General features: G+C 47.6%; 1 protein-coding gene across 2 annotated transcripts in view; it reads left to right on the top strand.

Moving 5' to 3' along the window:
* The window catches only part of PRDM11 (PR/SET domain 11), a gene marked incomplete at its 3' end in the record, with an annotated part of 77,426 nt that overhangs the window by 38,061 nt on the left and 22,173 nt on the right, over positions 1 to 17,192 (top strand). For both annotated transcript variants that reach the window (XM_080815192.1, XM_080815193.1), the window contains exon 5: positions 16,507 to 16,574. In XM_080815192.1, coding sequence (XP_080671318.1) covers positions 16,507 to 16,574 — 68 coding nt within the window. The remainder of the gene's footprint in view (positions 1 to 16,506; positions 16,575 to 17,192) is intronic.

Raw genomic sequence — 17,192 nt, 5'->3', positions numbered from 1 at the left:
AGAATGGGGCTGCGGTCTGGAGGAAAGGAAGAGGAGGAACCCCTGGAGTGTGCAACCTGGTGGTAGACCAGCCCTACCAGTGGAGAGTGGGCGTGGCCTGCAGTTCAGGGCCCAGGGGGTGGGCAGCCCTGTCGCCCTGCTGGAGGTTCCTTCCTAGGGCCTTGGAGCTGCTGTGAGCTGTCACAGAGGGATGGGTGCGGGGGAGGGAGTGGCCAGAGGTCGCAGGGCCGTGTGGAGGCTCTGACCTTTGTGATCCAGAGAGGTGAGAGGCCCTGAGAGAACAGATAGGCAAGATGGCTCAAGAAAGCAGAGCCCTGTGTGTGTGTGTGTGTGTGTGCGCGGACGCGTGTCCTCAGGCTTTGAGTTGGGGAAAAGCAGGAATGAGGAACAGCTCTGCCTGCTCAGTTGCTGCGTTGGTTGAACGGAAGTGGGTGGGGAAAGGTGGGGTGAACCACAGCGCTGATTTTGGACCGGGATATGGAAGCATGGTATCTCCGATAAACTGCATTCATTGGTCAGATGCTGTCTCACAGCCGTTCTCGATGTCTTTCTTGACCTTCTGCTTGCCTTCTAAAGCTCTGGCCTTCATTCAGCACATTTCCTTCCACGGGGCCTCAGTGTGCACACTCTACTCCAGTGGAAATAATGGCAGAGCTAAGGAGAAGCGTGCCTGTTCCCGCTTCTTGAGCACTTACGAAGTTTCTGGGTCTGTGCTCAGCACTTGACAGCATGATTTCATTTGATCCTAACGATGCCCCCGGGAAGTAGATATTATTCTACCCATCGTACTGCTGGGAAAACTGAGGCCTGGAGAGGGAAGTCAGTCTGCCCAAAACTAAGCAGGTAATGAGTAGCGGAGCTGGGGTTCTAACCTAGCAGTCTTGACTCCAGAACCTGCCGTCTCTTCTGCCTCCTGGGCCTTCTCTGCCTTCCTTCCTTTTCTCACTCTTCCACTCTGTTGGCCTTGCCTGACTTTATTCCACTCATCCTTCCTGCCCAGTACGCATTCCCTCTCCGTCTCCTCTCCGCCCAGAGGAAACCTGGTCCCACAGGCCAGGGCCTGCCTCTAGATGGACCTGGTGGCCATGTCTGTTTCACATCTCTCCACGGCCTGGCCTCCTCTGCCAGAGTTCTGCCTGGACCTCTGGCTGCTTAGAAAAGAAATACCCCCTTCCTCTGCCTTCTCATCTCATTGGAAATGATAAATCCTAGAAGTCCTTGCCGGGCCTGCCAGGCCGCCCTCGGCCAGCGATGGCCAGAGACCATGCTGCAGGCCTGGGGTGTTTGGGAGTACGGGCAGCCGTGGGGTTTGGAAACAGGAGGAAGAAAGAGGAGGCCAGCACAGGGTGTCTATTTACATTTCTTGCTTAGACTCTGTCTTGTTCCAGAAGGGATTTAGGGTAGCTTAGCAGGACACATGAAATAGAACATCATAGCTTATTAAAACTGGGAGTGACAGAAGAAAGAAAAGCAAGAACGGAGACCCTAAGCAGAGGCAGGAATGAGGCTAAAAATGCAGACCAGAACTGCCCCTTGTATGTGCGTTAGCTCTAGGGGGTCCCAATCCGGCAGCCACTGGGGAAAAGGGAAGCCTGGTCAGCTACCAGCACCTTCCGTCCATATCGTGAAAAGTCCCCGGTTAGCTCCTAGGGAGGTCTGCCCTTCTGGGTACTGATACTGGACGGGAGATTTCCGGGGGTCCTTATAATGAGGACGCTGTGTGGGGGCCTTCCTCACCTGCTGTCGGTCAGCCCCTCTGCTTGCTAGCCTCCTACTATGCCTGGGGGGAAACCGAGGTGAAATGGTATTTCCAGTGTTTTCCATTTCAAGTTCCATCGTAAAATGGAGGCTTATTTCAAAACTTGAAATTGGATGTGCGGAAGCTCATGACACAGCCTCCAGAACAGAGTCTGAAAACCCCCAAGTGACTGGGATAGAGGGACATAGAAGCCGACAGTAGCAATGCCGTGAGACATCAGCGGGAGCACGCCGGTATCACTGAGTTTGGGAGAGCTCTGAGAAGGCAAGAATAAGGGGCTTGTCCAGGAAGAAAAGAAGGAACACCCGAGACAGGTTGATGCGTGTGTGTATATGTGTATGAGCAGGTACTTCCCATGCTTGTTTGCTCATTTTTTATTAACTCTTTATTTTGCAATTTTCAGACTCCATGGAAAAGTTACAAGGGTAATATAATAAACACCCACATACCCTGCACCTAATTCACTCATTGCTAACATTTTGTAACAGTTGCTTGAATCTCTCCTGTATATACAGACAGGCGCCTGTGGGGGTGCGTGCATGCTCTTTTGTGTTTTGTTTCTTTTTGTTTTGTGTTCCGAACTGCTTGAGAGATGGTTATAGACATCAGTCTTTATGGGCCACGTGCTCTCCATCACTGCTACGCAACTCTACAGTCATGGGGCAAAAGCCGCCAGAGACAGTAGATGAATGAACAAGCGTGGCTGTGTTCCAATAAAACTTTATTTGTGAACACCAGATGTGAACATCCTATAACTTCAGATGCAACTCACATCTCATCTACGTTTCACACATAAAACCATATAAATGAAATTAATATAAAAAACATTTTTGTAATCGTTAAGAACTACAACCACCATGCTTCGCTCCCAGTTGTACAAAAGCAGACAGGGGACTGCATTTGAGCTGTAGCCATAGTTTGCTGACTGCTGTCCTCTCTCCCCATGATAGAATTATTATATGCAAGAAATTTAACCATGGTTACAGTACTGTCTCAACTGGAGTCCATAGTCACATCTTGCCTGTGGCCCTGGGGAAGTGGCCTTTACAGTCTTGCCCCCATCCAGGACCCACTCAAGCATCCCGTGCCACATTTAATGGTCACGTCTCATTAGTCTCCTTCATTCTAGAAGAGTTCCCCTGCGTCGTTTTTTTGTTTTGTTTTGTTTTCTCTCTCTCAGGATATTGACATCTTGGAGAAGTCCTGGGCAGTGGTTTGCAGAACGTTTCATGGTTTAGATTTGCCTAATTGTTTCCTCATGATAGATGCAGATTGTAGCTTTTTGGCACGGAGCGTGTTGTGTCTTTCTCCCTGTAGATAGCGGGAGGCAGGTGAGGTCAGTTTGTCTTATCTTTTACCCAGTCGTTTTAGCAACTGTTGATGATTCTTGCCTGCATCATCAATTATTATTCATGGCTTGAAATGATTTACATTCTACATTTACTACGGGACATCCTTCTGTTAAAAAAAAAAAAAGTGCTCAATTTTCTCCTCCACCTCATCCCTCATTTTTAAAGTTATTTTTAGCATCAGGATGGACTCTTGAATCCTTTTTTTTTCTTCTGTATGTTCTAGTCCATTCCTGTCATTATTCATTCTGATGTTTAAATTGCCCTAGATTTGGCCAGCGGGAGCCCATTCAGACTGGCTCCTTGTCCTTATTTTCATACTTCCCTTACTTTCTGGAGCAAGAAGATGTTCTAGCCATCTCTCCCAGGAGTCCTAATTTGTTTTAGTGGAAATGGCGTGCAGAACACAAGATCCCTGGGCACTAAGTGTGCGCGTGGCCACTGGGGTCTCCTGGCTTTTAGGCCTGAACTAGGTGTTGAGGGATGAGTTGCAGTGAGTGGCCGATGGTGTCGGGGACTGAGGGAACAGGGACGTGAGCAGCAGGGGGCACGGGTCATGTTGAGGGATGAAAGGTGATAAGGGATAGCAAAAGTACAGAGTGTGCTTAGAAGGAAGAATGGAAGATGATACTAGAAAAAAAGTTGCTTTTCTCATGTTCTAAGATGCGAGGGATCCTTAAAACACTATCAATTCAATATCAGCTCTTCCAGGAGTAAAAAGTATGTACTCCAGTCCTAAGACCCTTCTTAAGATCAGAAGCGTTAAATGGGCTTGTCTCATATAACTATTTGACAAATGCTGGTCGTTTGTTTATGAATCACAAACTGAACCAAAGATTCCCCACAAATATGTACTATGTTGGTGAACCCATTTTGTCTGGAACTGTTATTCTCTTAATCTATTATTCTGGAATAAAAAAGCAAGAAAAACTATTCTGAGCTGGCATAGTATGTCCAGTGTAAAGGAGCTCCTAGCTTGACCTTAACCATGCCTTGTCTTCTCAGCACTTCTGCTGTGGTGGTTTTCTCACCTGGGTCATATTGAGGTGACTTTTTAAATATATGTATGACTATGGTCACTGTGCTATCCGTTCCATACCCAGGGCTTACTTATTTCACTTTGACTGTCTTCGCTCCCCCATTCCCCACCCTCTGCCTCTGGCAAGATATGTTCTCCATATCTAGGCGTTCAGGTTTTGATGTTTTTCTTTTTTGATTCCACATATAGGTGAGATCACCTGGTGTTTGCCTGTGTCTCACTCCTTTCACTTAGCATCATACACTGAAGGTCCATCCGTGTCATTGCAAATGGCAAGATTTCATTCTTTTTCGAGGATGAGTAACACTCCGTTGTAGATCTCTACCACACCTTCCCCGTCCCTTTATCTGCCAAGGGATTCCTGGGTTGTCCCCGTGTCTTGGCTGTAGTAAGCAATGCTGCTTACAGGAAGATGGGAGGGCACAAAACTTTTCACATTAAGTGTTTCTGTTTCTTTCTTATAAATACCCAGATGTGGAAATCCTGGATCATGTGGTAGTTCCATTTTTAAGTTTTTGAGGAACCTCCGCACTCTTTTCCATGGTGGCTGTGTCCGTGTACGTTCCCAGAGCCACGCTCAGGAGTTCCCTTCTCGCCACATCCTGGCCAGTGCTTGATCTCCCTTGTCACCTTGATGCTAACCGTTCTAACAGGCCTGCAGGAGTAGTTCTTTGTGGTTTTGATCTGCATTTCCGTCCTGGCCAGAGAACTTCAGCACCTTTTCCTGTATCTGTTGGTCAGGTGACTTTTAGTGTTGTGGGGGGTGGGTGGTGGTGGTGTCCCAATTTTACATTAATCTTAAGTTAACGTAATTTGAAAAGGTATCAACATAGATCTAGATGAAACAACATTTCTTTTCTCTCTCTCTCTCTCTTTTTAATAAGATTTTATTTATTTATTTGTTTGTTTGACAGAGAGAGAGAGCACAAGTAGGTAGAGTGGTAGGCAGAGGGAAAGGGAGAAGTAGGCCCTCTGCTGAGCAGGGAGCCCGATGTGGAGCTCAATCCCAGGATCTTGGGATCACGACCTGAGCTGAAGGCAGCCACCCAACCAATTGAGCCACCCACGTGCCTCCATTTCTTCTAACTCTTAAACAGCTACAACTACCCAAGACAGACTTACAAATATAAAATGAACAGAATGATACCAACCAACATAATTCAAACGAAGGAAATCAGTGTAGTGTGTCAGACGGTGTTTTCCTGGAACAAAACTCCCATTTATCGGGTGACCCATTTATTTTCTTCATTTGTCTCTAAAACACTGGGGAATCTTTTAGTGCACCTGCCTCGATGGTTCCTACCCTTTTCTTTGCCAGAATGCGTCTCGTGTTTCTTAAGTTTGCATTTACTCTTCTTTTGCTAGCTCGCAGCAGACAGCAGTAAGTACTGTCGTCTGGTCAGCTGTGTGTCTAGAATTCGGTGACCTAGAGTTGGTGTTGCACACTTTTTGTGTAAAGGGCCAGATCGTAAATATCTTAGGCTCCGTGGACCCCACATGCCCTCCTCAGTTCTGCCCTTGTGGTGGGAGAATAGTCAGGTCTGGTGTGTTCTAGTAAAACTATTTACGGATGCCAAAATTTGAATTCTGTGTACCTTTCACATAATGAGATATTCTTCCCTTGGTTTATTTCCAGCCACTGAGAAATGCACAAACCATTCTTCACTGCTCGGCCATCCAACACCGGTGGCAGCTGGATTTCCCTTGCAGGCCATAGTTTGCCGACCCGCTCTATAGAGTAGCAGTCTTGCATGCTTGCTCGTGTATTGGCTGGCCCAGCTGCGGGTCCTCATTTATAGTCTGGGGTGTCTGGGGTGTCTGCTGGGGGACCGTAAGGGGCTGATTTCGCTGGGTGCAGCTGGAATGCTGAGCCACAAGCCACGGGGCAAACTTGTGGCCTCACCGTGGAGCCAAGTCTGTTCCATGTACTGGGCCCGGTCTGAAGGAGCAGGGGCTCCTTGGGGAAACTCTTCTCCCAGTCAAGGCAGAGAGGCCCCAGAGGCAAGCCCACCCTTGCAAGCACATTTCCAGTCTTTGCTTGCTTGGTGTGTGCTAACATCCCATCGGCCAGACAACTCACACAGCTGAAGCCAAGCCAGAGAAGGGAGGCACCTGGAGAAGAAGTCCCCACCACCTGTAAGAGAGAGCCCCGTGCGGAATCACATGGCCGAGGCCCATGGGGAGGGGCAGGAACTGGGGCCAAGAATTCAGTCGACCACAGGTGCCAACCGAGTTCCAAGCACAGTACTCTTTGGGACGGGAATCTCCTAGTGATTCCCATATACTGATTTTTTTAATGAAAACATTGAATTAAAAATTCTTAGTGTGAGCTTTTGGATCTTGAGAACATATTCGAAGGCCCTCGTTTTGAGAGACACTAATTTCTAGTGAACTTCCTGGCTTTAATAATAGGGGACTTGGGGTCTTCCGGTGTTTGAAAATTCCTTTAGGATGGGTCACATTGGAGCCCAATTCGGCAGCCTTAAACTCCCGGGGGGTCCTCAGCAAAAGCTAGTGAGGCTTGGCGGACAGCAATACCTCTAACAGCCACCAAATCGCTGCTGTTCATTGGCCACTGAAGGATTTGTGAGCCATAATTCTGTATCCTTGGAACTATCCCAGCGGACAGGTGTCCCTCTTCCTCTTTGTCCCAATTGGGAAACTGGAGCTTCAAGGGCCAGGTTGCTTGTCCAAGGCCATGCAGCTGATCGTGGGGGTCAGGACTTCAAACCAAAACTCAAGCTCATCTCCAACCCCATACACGAATGCCCATATGCCATCCCCTTGGTATTCCCACTCACACAGAAGCTCATGTTTCTCTAGGGAGAACTTGTCAAGCAGATAGGAGAACATGGTTTCCTTTTCCTTCTCTGATTGCTGATGATGAATATTTGGTAGATTTCTTTTCTTTTAAGATTTTATTTATTTATTTCAGCAAGCAAGCATGAGCGGGAGGAGAGGGAGAGGCAGACAGGCACACCCACCTGCCTCCCCTTCCCCCTTGAGCACCAAGTCTGACATGGGGCTGGATCCGAGGACCGTGAGATCGAGACCCAAGCTGAAATCAAGAGTCAGATGTTTAACCGACTAAGCCACCCAGGTGCCTCTTGGCAGATTTCTTAAAACCACTTTATTCTAATGTAGTCACATACCACACAGTTTGCCTATTTAAAGTGTGTAATTTCGTGGTGTTCAGTATATTCTCCTCTGTATGCAGCCACCTCCTCCATCAGCGGGAGAACCCTCTCATCACCTCAATAAGAAACTCTGTCTTTAGCCGTCACCCCTCTCCCCTTTCCAGCCCTAAGGAACCACTGATTTGCTCTGTCTCTAGAGATGTCCCAGTTCTGGACTTCCCTATGAAGGAGATCATAGGAGATCAGGGGATTCATGTGAACGAGTAGGTGGCCCGTCATGACTGGCTTCTTGCACTTAGCTTGATGTTTTCCAGGTGCCTCCCTGTTGTGACACGTTGTCCCTGTGGATGTAACATTATCCTTCCTTTCTGTGGCCTTTCTGTTCCGCAGTTGGACATACCACATTTGGTTCGTCTGTTTGCCTGTCGACAGACAGCGGGGTTGGTTCCATCTTTGGCTCTTTGCTCCTGTGCATGCTGGTGTGCGAGTTTCTGTGTGGACATATTTCTTCTTGGGCATCTACCTAGGAGCGGAATTGCTGGGTTAATCAACTGCATGTTAATGAACTCCGTGTTTAATCATCTGAGGACCTGCCAGACGTGTCCCAGAGCAGCTGGACCATTTTGCCCCTCACTGGCCGTCTGTGAGGACAGAGTCCTTCTCGTCCCTGCCGACGCCTGCAGGTGGCCAGTGTTTTGATTCTAGCCACCTCGTGGGTGTGAGATGCTGTCTCAGAGCTTTGCTTTGTTCTCTGCTTTTTTTCTGACTCTTGATCATTTCTCTGGTGACTGGGCGCAAGCCACCTACGGTGAAGGGGCTGCTTTTCTTTGGACCATTCCGTGGGTGCTTTTCACATGAGCCCTGTCCGCTGCTTCCCTCTGCCCCATCAACCTGGAAGGCCCTTGACATCTGTGGCATATTTGAAGTTGGTTTCTATGCCCTTTCCCTCTGGCCCATTCTAACCCTGCTGCTACTCCAGTCCTTTTGCCCAAGGGCTCAGCCCACTGGTTTCACCAACGGGTAAATTTATGGAGGTTGAGTGTGTTCAGGGTTAAGGGGTAGCTGGCCCTGAAGCTGGTAACGAGGCAGGGGACACCTTGAGTGGACCTGAGTGGGGAAGACCTGTCTGAGTTGCTTACGGGGCTTTGGACTCAGACGTTCCTACCACTTGCGGGATGTGCATCTTGGGGGCTAGGCTCTTACTCTCCTGGAGCCTTAGATTTCTTCTGTATAAAATGGGGATGCAGAGTCCACCAGAACACACCCTTGTGAGTTGTGAGTCTTGAGGCTTGTTGTAGGCAGGTGCATAGTGGGTGATGAGCAGATCAGGGATCTCGGTGTTATCTCCAGTTAGTGTCACGGGGGCATGGTGAGCGATATTACAGTGTGTAAAACCTGGATGTGGGATTTGGGATTGTATGTAAACATGCCTCATTAATCAGGTCTCTAGGCCTTTTATTGAAATTTGATAAAAGAGAGTTTTAGAATGATAAGAGGAAGCACTAACTCCATTAACAGTTAAAAGGCGGGGGAGGGTGGGTTAGATCTGGTACTCAAGCCCCCAGAGTAGCCTAGGAAGTTATATATCAATATTCCCCAAATGCTGCTCACATTTTAAGGGACCTCCCCTTCCCCTTGCCAAAGCCCATCTGTAGACACCAGGCTAGGAGGCCAGGGCCTAAATAATCTCAGAGCCACTCCCCCCGCCTCCCTCCCCCACTTCCAGCCCAAGTGTTCAGTTTAAGTTCAGGTTCAGGCCGGCCTCTTTTTCACTCTGCCATTTCAGCTCGCTAGGCTGGGAAGTGGCCGGAGAACAGAGGCAATGCTGTCTGCCTCCTGGGGTTCTGGGAGGAGCATCTGAGATGCGCAGAACTGCTTTGTCAACTGTGAATAGCTTCATCAATCATTTTTGTAACCACTTTGCTTTAAGAAGAGGCGCAGAGCTGAAAATCAGAATGCTTTATGGATCCGTGGGTTCCTGGAAAGTTGCAAGCAAATCAGGTTGTTGAAAATCTAATCTCTGCAGCATCCAGTGATGGCACCGTTCAGAGGAGCCCAATAGTGAACCCTTGACGGCAGGGAATGTTCTGTCACCAAGCAGAATGTTCCTCTGTATTAAAATGCAGATCTTCACACAGCAAATCTCCTCAAGCCTGCAGCAAAACTGGAAATTCTGAGGGGGTCCCCAGGACTTCCCTGGTCGATTCTGACGAGGTCCTTAAAGGGAGCGTGGGGATAAGGCCCATCTCTCTGCAGAGTGCGTAAGAGGCGGGCGACACCAGCAGAGGCCGGAATTGGAACAAACTCTGGCTTCATCACACGTTTCTTTTGTGGCCCCAGGCAAATTACTGAGTGGCCTTGAACCTCAGTTTTCTAATCCGCAAAATGGGAACCATGATGGTAGCTCATTCACAGAGTTGTGAGAATCCATGAAACAGTGTGTCAGACTCCATGGCACAGTGAAATTGATTTTTTGGTTTGGTTTTTTTTTAAACTGGCTATTTATTTTTTAAAAATATTTATTTATTTATTTATTTTAAGGAGAAAGAACATGCGTGCGTGCATCTGCACACTAGCCGGGGGGGGAGTGGGGGGCAGAGGGAGAGGGAGAGAGAGCATCTCAAGCAGACGCCCTGCTGAGCATGAAGCCTGGTGCGGGGCTCGATCCCACCAACCCGAGCTGAAATCAAGAGTCAGACGCTCAACCGACCGAGCCACCCAGGTGCTCTCGAAGTGGCTTTTTGAATGGTAGCCACTGGCATTTCGTTACCGATGTCTTTGTTAGTTGTTACTACGGTGAGGGAGGCACAGGGAGACCAGCCTTCTGTGGGCTGGGTCCTGAGCATCTGACCCTGGCTGACCATTCCTGAGCCATCTTGGTCTTAGCTGTCTACTCAGAGTGGCCTGGGTTTCTCAGTAACGTGTGACGTGCTCTGCAAGCTCTGTGAGATCCTGCCCCCTCCTGCTCCTTCCGCCCAGAACACCCTCACTTTCCTCTTCTCCAAGACCTCCTCTTGGATTCCACATTTCCCAGGAAGGTCCTCAACTGACTCCCAGACCCTGGTCACAGCTCTGAGCTCCCCCTTCCACAGATTTGCCCACCACCGTGCTGCCCATGCACTGTCACAGTGGTCTCTCTTCTGTGGCTCCCTGGACTGTGAGGTTTGTGAGAGCAAAGGCATTGTCTCCCTGGATCACCATTTTATCCGCAGAGCCAGACATGGTGACAGCCCCCTCAGTGATAGCTGTTAAGTGAATGAATGAATGATTGATTTGAGAAAATCCTGATGGGTGGGAAAGATAAGGCCAGAACTGTCCCTCAGCAAACCTCTAGATCTGAGCCAGCATCAGAGGCCTGAGGCAGTCCCCCCATCCCTCCCAGCTCCCACCTCCCCCAGAGCCCCTCTGCCCAGTTGAAGCTGTAAAGAGGCAGATTACAACAACTCACTGTTTTTTTTTTTAAGATTTTATTTATTTATTCGACAGACAGAGATTACAAGTAGGCAGAGAAGCAGGCAGAGAGAGAGGGGGAAGCAGGCCCCCCGCTAAGCAGAGAGCCTGATGTGGGGCCTGATCCCAGGACCCCGGGATCATGACCTGAGCCGAAGGCAGAGGCTTTAACCCACTGAGCCACCCAGGCGCCCCAACAACTCATTGTTGACCCGAAAACCTCCCACTGCCCAGAATTAATGATAGTTAACAATTTGTCTCTTCATTAAGAGCCCAGAGACTGTGATTCCAGTCAGAACCCAAATTCCAGTCATGACAACTGTTTACTGAGCGCCTCCCACATGGGTCATTACGGCAGGGCTGCTGTGTTGGCCTTTACCCCATTTTATAGATGCGGAAGCTGAGGCCAAGGTCACTCACTTGTAAATGGTGAAGCCAACGTTCTAGCTCATTCCTCTGGCTCCATGGCTCTTAGTGCCCGCCGAGTGCTCCCGCTACTGGCTGCAGTGCCGAGAGATGCTTTTCTTTTTCTCCAGGAGAGAAAGGAACAATCAGAAAATGATTATGTCAGGGGGACTCATTATGATAAAGTATAGGGTTCTGCGACATTCCAGGGAAAGGTCCCCAAGGACTGGGGCACCATCTGGGGAGACTGTTGGGGCATGGATGTGGGGCAGTGTGAAGCCTGAGCTGCATGCTCTCTCTTTCGGTCTATTTGCGAATTTTAGTATATGCGCTGCCGAAGCGAGCACTATCTGCAAAATTTAAGCCACAAAGGCAGTATAACCTCATAAATAGACAAATGAAGCAAAAGCCTCATCCTGCTTTCTTCTTTTGCTTTCCTCTAGAGGCAACCAGAGTTGAGAGCTTGAAATGTGTTTCCCAGACTTTCTGCGCACATACAGACACACGCCGGTCATGTGGTGATGGTGGGGGTGGGGGGAGTCCGTGCCAATTTCCGTGGTGTAAATGCTCCCACCGTGGCTGATTTCAGGGTACCCACGTGAGGTCACAGAAGCAAGCCGTGGGCAGACACAGGTGCTAGCCACTCTTCCGTAGCATTTCTTCCGTGCAGGTATAGCAGAGGCCCATTTCCCTCAAGAAGACCAATGATAGTGAAATAGAAAATAATTAGGAAGTGGTAAGCATTCAGTATTTATTACTCTCAAAATAGCATTTCTGGAATTATAAGTTTGTATAATTAAATTTCTAATAACAGCTGGTTCATAAAATTCTGGAAGATTCCAGAGTCTGCGCTCATTAGTCACTGCAAGCCAGCTCTAGCACACCACTCATTTCCTTTACCCTAAAATATTAACATTAGACTTTTTTTTCCCCTTTAATTTGCTTTTTCCTTAAAAGGCTCTTCAGCCACCCATTCATTCGTTCAGCCAGGATTCTGTCCCATGCCATGTGCTGTGTGGTGGGTCCGGGGCCAGGCTACCATCATGAATTGGATAGCCATGTGCTTTGCGCTCATTCACTTATGGTCCAGTGAGGGAGATGGTCGATGGCCAAGCTGACAAATAAACACTGTCAATGTCAAAATTGCACCGTGCAATTAGATCTGTAAAAGGAAGTGACAGGTGATGTCATAGAGATGATGCTGTTGGGAGGGTGGCATGTGGTAGGCAGGAAACGGCAGGGGAGAGCCTGCTTTAGGTTCAGGTCAGGAAAACTTCTTCAGGGGAAGTGACAGGAACTGAGACCCGAAAGATAAGAAGGGACCAGTCATGCAAAAGTCAGTGGGAAAAAGGTACAGAAGGGTAGGTTCACTGGGACACTGTATCTGTGAACTATACAAACCTGCAAAACTATTCTGTACCTTTTTTTCTAGAAAACTCCTCGTGTGGTAAAAATGGGAAGGCTCCCCACCAGCCTCACGATGGTGCTTAACCTTGGAGAGAGGGGGTAAAATTGGAGGCAGAGATGGTCTTCAACTATGTCAGGCGAGCTAGGTGGGGGATAGATACGGCCGGTGGTCATTCTTGTCGGCGGCCACATTATAATTTCTGAATGCGTGAAAAATTTCGTGATTGTGAATTTTTTAAGAGTGGGACAGAGAGGTCGTAGGCAATGAACCCTCCCGGTGGAAAGGCTCACTGTCAGGGCCTGTGGCCACCGCACATGAAGGGGAGGACGCCTGTCGGGGAGGTAGGGCGACACGGGCCTTGGAAGCTGTGACCCCAGGTGCAGATTTTATTGTAAGCACTGCAGATGACCCTGGGTGAGTGACATCCATAAAGATGACAGTGGATGCTCCAAGGAGAACTGGTGGGGTGTCTGGAGTCCCATCAGGGGAGGGGAGTTAGGGTTTCCTGTGCTTGTCTGGAAGAGAGCTAATGGCTCAGACCAGCATGGAAGCAGGACATGGTGGAACTAGAGGGGAAGTTTTGACATGCGATGGCAGGACTTGCTGAGGGATTGGACGGAGGGCTTTGAGAGAGCAAGGGATGATGGGTAACTTGTTTTTGTTTTTGTTTTTAACAGCCTTTTCAAGACATAATTCACATACTGTACAGTTCACCCATAGGAAGTATACCATTCACTGGTTTTTGATAGTAGGGATGGCTTTCTTTTTGAAACCTGAGTGTGTGGTGGTTTCAGATACTGTGATGAGGAAAGTAGGAGAGGACCTGGCTTGGGGGTGGTCCTGGGGGAGTGGTACCTTGGGGGAGGTAAGTTTGAGGTGCCCCTGAGACAACCAAGGAAAGGAAGTTATGTGGGAAGTCGGATAGTCACAGCTGGGCTTGATGATTGTGAGTAATGAACAAGTTGAGAGTCTGAAGATGGATGGGAATATCCAGAGGAACAGTATGGGTAAAGAAGGTGTGTGTGGAAGGGGCAAAGGAGCTTTTAGTCCAAAGCACTGAGAGTTCATGCTTTGAACAGCCCCCACCCTTTCCCCCCAAAACATTACAGTGAGGGTCCTCCCCCGCAAAAAAGATAAACCCTCCCAACAATCCAAATCTCCAAAACTAATGACGATAGTGTTAAAAAGACAGCCTCTGAATATCAATGACAAATGAATTCACTCTAAAATGAAAATTATATTCTGAAAGTGAATTTAAAATAACTGTTTAGGATTCACATCAGGAATGGGTTTGATTGTGAGTAATAATGGTAGCTCAAGCTAAATAGGAGTTAAATTTTCTATTATGAATATATTCTAGGTCTGGTGTTATGGCTCTGCCCCACTAAGTACTCAGGGAACCAAGCTTGACCCTAGCTCAAAGTGTATCCTCAGAGTGTAAGTTGGTTGCTGGAACTCCAGCCATTACATCTGCATTCCAGGCAATAGCGTGGTGGAAAGGCATGTATCAGCCGTCTTATGAAGAAGTTTTTGGGAAACTGACACTTGACACTTCCACCTACGTCCTATTGGCCAGAACTTAGATAGCAGAGAAACCAAGAAATGTATTCTGTTTTTTCTTTTTAAGTTTATTTATTTATTTAGTGATCTCTACACCTAACCTGGGGCTCTAACTCATGACCCCAAGATCAAGAATCATGTGCTCCCCTGATAGAGCCAGTCAGGCATCCCAAAATGTATTGTGTTCTTACAAATAGCCAGGTGCCCAATTCTAATCCAGGGGTTCTGTTACCATGGACAAAGGAGATAATAGATAATGAGGGATAATTAGCAGCCTCAGCCTTAGGATCCTTGAAGAAATAAAAGAAGGATAATACACATTAAAAAGAACAAAACAGTGGATTTTTGTTTGTTTGTTTGAATTTCAAACCTCTGCTCTTAGAAAGATATCATTAAGAGAATGAATAAACAAGCCTTAGATTCAGAGAAAGTATTCATGTATCCTATGTCTCATGATGGACTGGATCCAAAATATATTTTTCAAAAACTCTCAAAACTCAATAATAAGGGAAAAAAACAACCAATTTTAAAATGAGCAAAGATTCCAGGAGACTCTTCCCCAGAGAAGATATGCAGCTGACAAGTAACTGCACGAAAAGATGCTCAAAATCATTAATCATCAGAGAAATAAAATTAAAGTCACAGAGATATTGCTTCATGCCTATCAGAATGGCTAAATGAAAAAGACTGTCCATACCAAGTGTTGGCAAAAATGTGGACCAGCTGGTGGGTCCATACACTGTTGTATGGGAATGTAAAATGTTGACGCAACAGTCTCTTAAAAGTTATACGTATATTTACCATGCGACCCAGCCATTCCATTTCAAGGTATTTGCCCACCAGAGATGTGCATGTCTATAGAAAGACTTATAAATGGATTCTCTTACCAGATTTACTTGTAATAGGCAGAAACTAGACAGAACCCAAATACCCATCAAGAAGTAGATAAAAAAACAAATTATGGCACACCCAAGCAGTGGAATAATACTTCCCAGTACAAAGGAATGAAGTCTGGTACATACATAAGTATGGACAGATCTCAAGATAATTGTGCTGAGAACATGGCTTCTATTTGATTTCATTTATATAAAATCCTAGAAAATGCAAAGTAATTTATGGTGACAAGAAGATCACTGGTTGCCTGTGGACTCGGGATGGGAGGGATGGACGGAGGCAGGAGGGGGAGATTCTGGGGCACAAGGAAATTTGGGGGTGATGGGTATGTTTGTTTTCTTGATTGTGGCAATGTGATTCTTGAATGTTTATTTTCTCGATTTGTCAAAGTGTATCAAATGGTACATTATATGTCAATTACAGTTCAGTAAAGCTGTTAAGAGGGAAACAGAAGGAATGTGACTTTGTGAAACAGAGCGGTGGAATGAAGAAAAGATAGATATGAAGATTCTAGGAATGAAAAATATTCATTGCATTAAAAGTGCTCATTTAAAAAGAAAGGAAAAAGAAAGGAAGAGTGTTAATATGGGGGTAAATTCTCGACTGGACACAGTCAAAGAGAGAATTAGTGAATTGGAAGAGAGTTCTGAGGAATATTTTCAGAGCACTGCCTGGAAAAAGGGAGAGAGAAAAATAGAAAAAGTAGTTAAAAGACATGGGGGAGAGTTCCAAATATGTTTAATAGAAATTCTACACAAAGAGACTGGAGAAAATGACTAAAAAGCTGTACTCAAAAACGTAAGAGTTTCTCAGAATTTTCCAGAATGGAAGAAGAGATATGTGTTCACCAAGTAATATGCTTGTTGAGTAATAAGAATTTTAAGGGAGTAAATCCTCCACTTCAAAAATAGAGGGAAATCGCATTAAATACAAAATGAAGGGAAAGTCTTAAATTTTACCCTCGACAACCTTTCTACAAAAGAACAACAGCAATTTCCTGAACAGCCTATAGCAGCCTTTTGGGCAATCTTCCAGGCCCTGAAAGACAATTAAACAGTCTGAAGCCTAGAACTCCATACCCAGCTGAACTCTGATTCAAGAGTGATGAGGAAATCAGGACATTTTACAGAAGAGAAGGGACCAGCCCAGCCCTGTGGCTCTCGACCAGCTTGAGGCTGGGGAGAGGAGGAAGCCCCTCTCATGTGTGCTCAGACACCCAGTGCTGGGGGAAGCTAGAGGGAAAGAAGAAGGATTGGATCTAACTTTCATCGTTGCAGTACGGGGCTCCTGGAAGTGCTGCTTGTTCGCCATGTTTCTGGTCTTCCGTTAGGACAGGAGAAAGAGTTGGGATTCCTGGCCCCCACTCGGTTTTCAGTCCTGCATCAGTAGAGGCATTGTAGCAGGAGGGCAAGCAGAAGGGAGGGAGACCCTGGCTTGGAGACGAGCCCAGGGACACGGGAGCCACTCAAGAGTGGCGCCTTCTAGACTCTCTCTCTGTCTTCCAGATTGTGGACAAGAATAACCGCTACAAGTCTATAGATGGGTCAGACGAGACTAAAGCCAACTGGATGAGGTGAGTCCTGTTTTCTGCTGATTTCCCAGGAGCCTTTCCCAAACTCCAGAAAGGAAGCCAAGGGAGTGTACTGGGGCCTACGAGTTCTCCAGCGGTGGAGGCCCCTGAAGGCCCCGGGATTGCTGTTTGCAGGGCTTGGGATGTATGTAGCTCTGGGAAGACCCTTTTGCTTCCCCAGCCTTCCATCAGGGCGCTCTGGGGGAAGCCTGTGGGTTACAGATGGACCCCTAACGTCTGCACATTCATCCTTGTGTCTGGAGTGCCCAGGGCCCCCAGCTCTGGACAGCATTCCCACCAAGGAGGGGGCGCCCCTCTCCTGGGACTCTGACCCCCTCACAGGGCCGTCTCCTGCTGTGGGGGTGCAGGACTCATCCCAGTGCAGCTGCCAGCACTTGTTGAAGTGGCCCCCTGGAAAAGGAGGCTTCTGGCACAGTCTAGCTCAGTTTTTGATGGTACTCACCGCCCAGGCATGAGTACTTTCAAGAGTGGTTTTACTGTGTTGCTGTGTTCGGGACAGAAGTTTACGCCAGAAGGATCCTTCCTGGCCGGCCGGAGAGAGCAGGAGACTGGCCCAGGGCTGCCCAGGGGTGGCTGAACTGAGCCTGGAACTGAGGACTC

This window comes from Martes martes, assembly GCF_963455335.1.
Source record: "Martes martes genome assembly, chromosome: 10".
Lineage (NCBI taxonomy): Eukaryota > Metazoa > Chordata > Mammalia > Carnivora > Mustelidae > Martes > Martes martes.
This window is presented reverse-complemented; position numbering and strand designations above follow the sequence as displayed.